We start from the raw sequence: 10000 nt of genomic DNA on the forward strand, positions 1-10000 counted from the left end.
CCAACATCTGTCACTGCAGTTCTTAGTGCTTCCATGACGGGCTGAAATAAAGAAAAAGTATATCTCCAGTAACCTAAGCTCACAGCATATCTAGGATACATCACTTAAGACACATACAAACATTTTTGAACATCACAGCTACTGGACTCACTTCACACAAGAGAGCATAATTAGAGTAGGGTATTAACGCTACAAGCAGGTCTCTAGTTTCCGAGAGTGGCAGCGAGAGCTTTAGCCACGCATTTAGGGTCTTGAGCACAACTTCTTTTATCACGTTGCTGATCTGTCCAGCTTGCATCACTTGGGAGATCAAACTCAGTACTGTAAAGAGAAAAACACATTTCAAAATATCTTGGCATTTTGTCCAAGCAGAGTCAAATCTGCCCTGGCGTTATAGTAAAACCATTAATTCATATACTCTTTCTGTATCTTAATTTTAAGTTATGAAAGAAAAAAGGAAAGAGTCATTTTAAAAAGCCAAAACAAGACATATTAGCAGAACAGATCTTAAGATTGAAAGATCTGCAGAGAGAACAGGGGAAAGTAAACCACACTTACCTGACTGATGACTATTTCTAACAGCTGCCATTATCACCTGCTTGTCTTTACTATTGATACTCATTGCTTCTTGCATAGTTTCCAGCTGAAACAGTCAAGAACAAGTATAAAATATATGCACAGAAAACAGAGAAGAATGAAAAAGGAATAGCTTAACTAAACTTATACAAAAAAGAGAAAAAAACACACAAAAAAAATCACAAAAAACTTTCAAGTCAAAGTCAAGTCATTTCACTTTTAGGAAAAAAATAAAAAAATAAAAAAAACATATAATAAAAGTTAATAATAATTGAATGAGAACAAACAGATAAATATATAAGAAATGTTGGTACATACCTCCTCAGGAATTATGGTAAGTATACTAAATAGAAGGTTTAGCGCTGTGGAGGGCTCTATGCCAGGCACCGTTCCTGGGTCGAACATAGTTATAATGTCCTGTATGGCGGTTGTCCAATCATGCTGGATGGTGTGGATGACATATGCACCTAACTGTTGTATGAAAAAATAAATTGGACCATCAGTGAAAAATAACAATTTTCTTTTAAATATCTATATCTCAATAATATTGGGATATCTCAATCAAGGGTGAATACAAGAACATGCCAAATGATATATTGGTATATTTCAGACAAGAATAAAATTGCAAACAAAAACTACAATTATATGAAAAATCTTAATATCTGAAACTAATATCATTCAAAGATTCATACTGAAAGGGAAGAGTAGTACAAATCACTAAATAGAACATTTTACATTTTTCTGGAAACAGCACAAAGAATATGAACACAATGGAAAAAAAAAGAGTACTTACAGATTTTACTAATCTATTTAGAACGACTTTAGAATTGCTATACTGCGCTATAAGGTTTAGGATCTTGATTTTAAGGGGTTCGTATTCTTCCTTGGGGACTTCGTGCCAGTATCTTGACACCTTCATGTATACTGTGTTTCCTGCGAAGAACTGCACTTCTTCAGGCTGGAAGAAGACAAAAGAACAACGATGTTGATAAAGATTCTACAGACAAATTTCATAAGAAATATATACAGGACTGGATGAATATCATTATAAATCCTATTAGTCTTTCATTATAAGTAATAAAAATATGTACATATGTATATATATATGTGTGTGTGTGTGTGTGTGTGTGTGTGTGTGTGTGTGTGTGTGCTTGTGCGTGTGCGTGTGCGTGTGCGTGTGCGTGTGCGTGTGCGTGTGCGTGCACACACATTTATGATATAATACAAATTTGACAATGTCCCTCTGAAATAGCCCCACCACACAAGTATGACAAGCAAAACATTTAACACTTATCCATACATAACAAAAGAAGGGAAGAAGAAAAGAAAGAAAGAAAGAAAGAAAATCCCTGACAACCAAACCAAGACAACCACATCAAAACCTTCCCCTTGGCACTCTGCGGACCAGACCCTTACAATCCATCCTGGGCTTCCTCACCTTCCTGGGGTCTAGAAGAGGCCACGCAAATGTCCAAGAGTGGCGAGAGTGCTGGGCCTGCATGAGCCACGTGTTAAGGCCACTCTTGGCAACTGGGTCCCGGTAGAACTCCACCACCGCCTGCTCCACCTGCTCCGCTGACACCTCCATCTTGTTGCTGTGATGTCGAGGGGAAGAAAATCTTTAGCTTTGGGGGTAATGACCTTTGATGCTTTGCTTTAAATTTCCTGAATATATTTAATGTAGAGAGAGAGAGAGAGAGAGAGAGAGAGAGAGAGAGAGAGAGAGAGAGAGAGAGAGAGAGAGAGAGAGAGAGTGAGAGTGAGAGTGAGAGTGAGAGTGAGAGTGAGAGTGAGAGTGAGAGTGAGAGTGAGAGTGAGAGTGAGAGTGAGAGAGAGTGAGAGTGAGAATGAGAGTGAGAGTGAGAGTGAGAGAGAGGGAGAGAGTGAGAGTGAGAGAGAGAGAGAGAGAGAGAGAGAGAGAGAGAGAGAGAGAGAGAGAGAGAGAGAGAGAGAGAGAGAGAGAGAGAGAGAAAGAGAGAGAGAGAATGACCATATTAGTTATTAGCAATTGGTTCTCCAAATGGGTGGCAAATGTATGCCTTAGAAATCAGTCCATTTTCAAATTGTTTACCAAAGACATTTCAAGTATCTTTCCTACTATATGCAAATAAACAAAAATAATAATTCTGAAAAAAAAAAAAAAAAAAAAAAAAAAAAATTAGTAGCCATAAAACATTCTTGCTTAGACATAGACAGTATGGGTATGCAGATACAATTCTCCATTCCATATTACATATCTTATGCTAAACTATTCTTCAAGAACAGAGTTATTAATAAGCATACAGTATATACATTAAATATAAAAAAACAAAACCAACATAAAATAAAGGACAAACACGAAAAAATAAATGGAAACCCCAATTCAATAAACTAAAAGGGAAAACAGGCACCCCTCTCCACGATAAACATTCATTAACCTTTAAATTGTCAGTGATCACTCCACTTAATTGCTGATAGGATTCCAAGCTCGATCTATAACCATTGCTTAAAATTTCCCACTAAGGAAGGGGAAAGCATAATGAGAATATCTTACAACTATGATTGAAGGCAGACTTCATTTCTCTCAACCTTTAAATATTGTATGCTGAACCTATGGAAATCAGTAACAGCAAAAATACAGGGTAATATGTAAACACATGAGTATCATAAATAAAATCATAAGAATGCTTATGTACAAATAAGTAGAAGTAAATAGCTAAAATAAAGCTTTTCTCTTACTACTGTGCATCAGAGATAAAAAGAAAATTACCCAGCTTCCAAGATCTACTTCTCATCTTGTATTCTATGTATGGATGATATTTCAATACAAATTTCATGTCATGATATCTCACAATCGGGGTAATGTATTGACCCAAAGGCAGCAATAATCATGTGCTTGTCTGCATGTGTAAGCATATGTATATGTAAGCATGCATTCACATGTCCAAGTATTTGTCACACTCAACAGACATCATAGATGCCCAAAAGACACAAAACATATAGATGAATGCAGGCACATGAGCATGCATGCAGAAACAAAAGCAAAAGCACAAAAACTGGTTCTCCAAGCCAAGGGAGAGCAGTTTGAAGGACTAATCAGGTCAGGTGAGACAGGGTAGGCATGCACACAATGGGAAAGGTCACTGACTTTGCACTTGCAGAGCAAAGGTCATCATACTTCCTGTTCTTAGGCTGATGTAACTCTGAGTATCTCTCCCTTTTTGTGCATTTTCTGCATGTCACTCTCTATTTACCTCTGTTGTAATATTACATCTTTGTTTTGCTTGCTTTGTGCCATCATGCACACAATCTCAAGATGAGAAAAGGGAAAGGGGAGAGTGAGTTAAAGAGAGAAAGGGAGGGAAGAAGGTAGAAGGAAGGGAGAAGAGGGAAGAGGGAGGGAGGAAAAAAGAAAGAGAGAAAAGGGAGGAAGGGAAGCAGGAGGAAGGAAGAAGGAAGGAAGAGGAAAAAGTGAGGAATGAAGGGAGAGAGAGGCAAGAGAGAAAGGAAGTGGGAGGAAGGAGGGCAGAGGAATGAAGAAAGAGAGAGGAAATAAAGGAAAGAAGAAAAAAAAAATCACAGCCAAAAACACATCACCAATACAATGTCCTTGCTTACACATACATGCCACTACAATATCAAGCTGAAATAAGCATCTTGTACCCTTTGCCCTCTCAGTTGGATTCTTGGCATGCAGAGCACAAACACTGGCAAGACATAAAAAGAGGGAAACAGGTCTAATAAATACAAGGTTTTCACTATAAAACCTTCCTTATGAAATTATAAAAATCAATAAAGGTTTTCCCTCTTCTTTTTACATTCTCAGGTAAGCTAACTGTACTTCCAGTGTATTACAAAGTGTCTTATGTTTTTCTTTTTGGACAAACAGGAGGTTAGGTCAATAAATAGTTGTATGAACTTTGTCTGGTATGATATGTCATGGCATTCAATAACATCCTTCAGAAAGGGCATTAAACATTTCTAGTGAGAAAGAAGACTGTTATAAAATCTCAGAAATTTTATAACCTAATCAATATGCAAGACTGTGCTTTGGGTACTAGAACACAAAAAAACAACAACTAAAAACTAAAAACTAAAGATAAATGATTTGTGAGCTGCAATGAAAGCATATATTTTGTCACCTAGACTTACTGAAACTGGTTCTGTGCTGCTGCTTTGGCCTCCCTTATCTTTAGCATTCACTTGGCATGCTCAACTATCTACCATTTTTTATTCTTGTTCTATAACAAAAAAATGTTATCTCTCATGACTTTCCTTGGTATGCAGTGGTTTCAGACAAAGCCTTGAAATCAATGGAGATAAGGGTTTTTCAGATATTTAGAAAATATGATACTCAAGACAGAATAGAAGGAGACGATCCAAAATAGTGATATATACATTACTACAAATAGATTTTACAAGCCAAGCAAATTTAGTCATGTCACTGTGAGTTTTACTGATACTATATTTATATATATATATATATATATATATATATATATATATATATATATATATATATATATATATATATATATATATATATATATATATATATTATATATATATATATATATATATTATATATATATATATATATATATATTTATATATATATATATATATATATATATATATATATATATATATATATATATATAAATATATATTATATATAATATAATATATATATATATATATATATATATATATATATATATAAATATATATAATATATATATATATATATATATATATATATATATATATATATATATATATATATATACATATGTGTGTGTATATATATATATGTGTGTGTATATATATATATATATATATATATATATATATATATATGTATATATATGTGTACATATATATGTATATATATATATATATATGTATGTATATATATGTATATATTTATATCTATATATATATATATATATATATATGTATAATATATATGTATGTATATATATATATATATATATATATATATATATATATATATATATATAGATAGATAGATAGATATGTATAGATATATGTATAGATATATGTATAGATAAAAGTATAGATATGTATATTTGTATATATGTATATATATATATAAATATATAATCATATATATATATATATATATATATATATATAGATATATATAGATATATATATAGTATATACTGTAAATAGAGTATATATGTATTAAAAAAAAAAGAATAAATATACATATATATTTATATTATACATATATACTATATTTACATTATATATTTTGTATATCTATACATCTATATACATATATATATATATATATATATATATATAATATAATTATATATTATTATATATATATAATAATATATATATATATATATAATCATATATAAATTATATATATATGTATATATGTATGTATATATGTATATATAAATATAAATATAAATATAAATATAAATATAAATATATACATATATATATAAATATAAATATAAATATAAATATAAATATATAAATATATATATATATATATAAATATATATATATATATATATATTTATATATTTATATATAAGATGGATTTCTATTCTCAGATTTATTTCAATGTGAATAAAAAAAAATAAAAAAAAAATCCCATTCAGATACGGGGAGGACTGTAGAATCCTGCAAATCACATGTAACAAAATATAAAACCTGGGCTGTAACTGGTTGCTCATGGAGAAAGGCAAAATAGATTGGCCAATGTAATGAATAAATAAATAAATAAAAAAGTAATCAAAAATAAAAAGTGGGAGATCTTACCTTTACCAAAACGAGCCCAATTGCCCAGCTTATTGCACTTTCTCCCATTAGGCATGATAATGGCAACACTATAAATTAAAAAAAAACATATTCATAGGCATTACAATGTATTTATATGGGATTTATTCATCATTGACAGAAGCTGCAGGAGGATGTTACTGTCAAGTTAGGAATCTATGCATTCTCTATGCAGTCAGATTATATATTAACCCCCCCATCGGGAAAGGGGTCCTAGAATGATCCCCAAATAGGGGGGTTTCGAATTATTAGGCCTAAATCAATTGAATGGCTGACACAATACTGTGCCGCCCGGCAACTGGGCTTTTGAATGCACGGTACACATGCTGTACCACCCGTCCTGTGTGGGTTAAGGATGATTTTTGGCCTTTGCTGGAGTGCAGAGGCCACAACAATCACTGTGCACATAGCCATAAAGGTGAGAGAGTCTTCTTACTAGTTCCCTAACCCTGTTGGATGAGGAATATCCAACTGTTAACACAAAAATTATTGGTTTGGGACAGAAAATAATGCTGGATGCAAACTACATAAAAAAAAAAAAAAAAAAAAAAAAAAAACATCTATCTTGTCTGTGAAAGGCATGACTCGTACAATAAAAATGAACAGAAATGCCCCTTTGTCCTAGAAACATTTTGTATGCTAGGGATATCAACAGTTGAAAGAATACTTAGGTTTCTATCCTAAATACAAAATTAATGAATTTTTTCTCTTATCATGTGTAATCCTTGTTCATGATCAACCCACTCACAATGGGGCATATATATATGCCTAATGCTGCTCCTGCCAGCATTTGGTTTCCAGCAAGCATGCACAGCTTACAGCCAAGAGATTTCTCCATGCAAGAGGCCACGATGAGCTTTTCATAGCAGGTTTTTGGCTTTTTTTTCTTTAAAAGTTTCTTGACAGTCAAGAAAAATATCTATATATGTGTAACAACACAGAGCATGTATATATGGGGAGAGACCATGACATAATAGGACATCATCTGTTGTGAGGGAAATATTTAGATGACATGATACCCAGTCATCCAGCCCGAATTGGGATAAAATAACTAGCTCTTAGAAATAAATTATTGAACAAAAAGTCAAGGATTCATTCAATATTTCCCAATCCCAATGGGCCCGGCGATAAGTGGAAACCCCCTCCGCCAGGCCTACGCAATATTACATTGGGAACGTCATACACGTATGGGCATTTAGCTGTGTCACACAGATGTGACGCACCGTCGCCATAGGGTTAACCATGAATAACTTCTGACAGAAAAGGCAAATTATGTTTGACCATTTCTGTCAACTATACTCTCAAATCAATCTCAAAATATTCAAATTGAAAATGATCTTCAAATTACATGTATACTTAGCAATAACTGAATCTGGTTTACTATTGAAGGACTGCAGCAAGGAGTTGAGAAGATACATGCTTTCTCTAATGTTCTATTTTGTCATAATTTTTGTCTTAAAGTCTTGAAAGAATACTTATTGGCCAAACAATAATAATGACAAAGTATTTTTGAATTTGGGTATGTTCGAAGTTGCAGAACAAGGAAAACTGAATTTGGCATGATGACTTGTTATCAAGAATAATGTGACATCTGTCCTATAAAACCAAGTCCTTATTCAATATTACAGTCTTGTCATAAATTGTATGAGGTGAAATATATTTGTGTTAATTAAATAGCATCATATCCCACAGCTTTAATATAAGAGAAAATATTGAGGGGTTCATAAATTATTTTTTTTATGTTATTTGATAAGTAAGTCTCAATATATGCACAATTTAACCCATTAGCAGCAGATGGCATGATTTGCTGCAAAGGCAGAGTTGGTCATAGACACGGATGGCATGTAAAACAGCCATCCTACTGCACAAACATTTTTTTAATACCACGAACAATGGGTTAAGAATGCAAAGAACAAAGTCAATAAAAGAGGGGGTAAAAAAAAAAAATCAATACCTCTGTTGCTTCCTGATTAGACTAGAGATATGAACATTCAATACCAAGTGTGTATAAGGCAAAGCATTATAACAATAATATTTAGCAAGGCAAACACCCTTCCCAACAACAAGAAAGAATGAAATACAGTAGAATAACAGGATAAGAGAGAAGATGCATTTCATTATATTAAGCCAGGATACGTCAACAAACACGACCACATAAAAATAGTGACCAGTAAACTTGGGACACTATTCTATAAGTACGCACCAACTATTCAGTTTGAATTCTCTATAGTCACCCAATTTCACATTCTTACTACACAGGGCACAGTAATCAACAAGAATAGGACTGCACAGAGAAAGGACAAAGCTAATGTAATGTGCAAGGAGATCAAATAGTAACTATCAATAATAAAATAAATCTGCTCCAAAAAGGATAAGCCCAAAACAAACATCAAATCCAGTCCTGGGGTTTTCACATCAAGTGACGCTGTGGTCTCCATGCTTTACGTTCTGGCAATGGTCGACAAATGTTTCCCATGAAATTATCATCAAATGAGGCGTATATGTGATGGAGGTTGGTTGGCCTTTGCCAGAGCACAAGTCATGGAGGTCATTGCATCTAGACAGCAGAGTATGGCAAGGGCAAACTCAGGATGTTTCCCTCAAAATTCTGAGCTACATCGTAGTCATAGTCATCAGCAATAACTACAATGTTATGCAGTGAGTTGACTTGGGGTTACATTGAGTTCTGTTTGAATTTCATTACTCCCATCACAAAAATTGTATGTGTAAACAAAAATGGGACTACTTTTGCCATACCAAATTAGAATAGTTTCACACTCGCAGTGCACAACTTAAACAAAAATCAATTGCACACTTGACTTTTTGCTCATATACAGCCGAGATCTCAATGCAAATAACCACACTCTGCATTCGGGCATGCCATTGCCAGTTGCAGTCCTATTCCGCATGATTATCAAGAATATGTAAAGTATCACAATTATACACAGAAAATAATCATAGACGGTCCTACATTGATAGTTATTGGTGAGAGGCTACAAAATAAATATCACCTTCCCAACATACATTATAATCAACTTCACTACAAAATTCATGAGATGGCAATATAACCAGCACATTGCAACAAACCAAATCATACAAAAATGATACAAACTCGCAGCCCTCTTCCCGTAAAACAGCAAAATAATATCCTCCAGAAAACGTTAAGAGAATAAAACAAAACACAAAAAAACATGCCCATTTTACAAACAAACAAACAAACAAAAAAAGAATTCAAATATCATTTTTCAAAACAAACACCAGAACCAAGTATTACACGCGCCCCAAGTCCCCACACATGTCCCCTGGCGCGAGTCCCTCTTGCCCCCTTCCCACAGCGCCCAAAATCCCCCTCAAAAGCGAAAAATCCCCCTTAAAAGCGAAGCAAGAGCTGGCAGGGTGAAAAGGGTGAAGTTCGGCCTCATCCCAGGAGGGGGTCCCGCGCCTCATCTCACCCTCGTTCCTACTCTTCCTTCCCTCACATTCCCTCCTTCGCTACTTCCTGGACACCTCCTCCCTTAAAGGACTCCCCTTCGCCGGTTGGCAAGGGGATTAACCGCCATTTCACTCACAAAAAGGAAAAAACGGTGACACTTATTCCATCCCGGCGAATGTTTCTGTT

At 33.7% G+C, this 10000-nt stretch overlaps 1 protein-coding gene across 4 annotated transcripts in view; it reads right to left on the reverse strand.

Moving 5' to 3' along the window:
* Positions 1-10000, reverse strand: part of cdm (importin-13-like protein cdm) — a 79655-nt gene that overhangs the window by 11328 nt on the left and 58327 nt on the right. For 2 of the 4 annotated variants that reach the window (XM_086535047.1, XM_043009210.2), the window contains exons 2-7: positions 2015-2171; positions 1370-1534; positions 895-1047; positions 559-643; positions 152-321; positions 1-41 (exon numbers count right to left, since the gene is read on the reverse strand). The exon at positions 1-41 is cut by the window's left edge and continues 94 nt beyond it. In XM_086535047.1, the coding sequence (XP_086391173.1) occupies positions 1-41; positions 152-321; positions 559-643; positions 895-1047; positions 1370-1534; positions 2015-2164 (764 nt within the window). In that variant the 5' untranslated portion in view covers positions 2165-2171. Of the gene's footprint in view, positions 42-151; positions 322-558; positions 644-894; positions 1048-1369; positions 1535-2014; positions 2172-4707; positions 4784-9950 lie in introns of those variants that run through there. The other 2 variants (XM_043009212.2, XM_043009211.2) reach the window with 2 other exon arrangements.

The sequence above is a fragment of the Penaeus japonicus genome, unplaced genomic scaffold (genome assembly GCF_977035675.1).
Source record: "Penaeus japonicus unplaced genomic scaffold, GWHDUDI00000001_assembly GWHDUDI00000042, whole genome shotgun sequence".
NCBI lineage: Eukaryota > Metazoa > Arthropoda > Malacostraca > Decapoda > Penaeidae > Penaeus > Penaeus japonicus.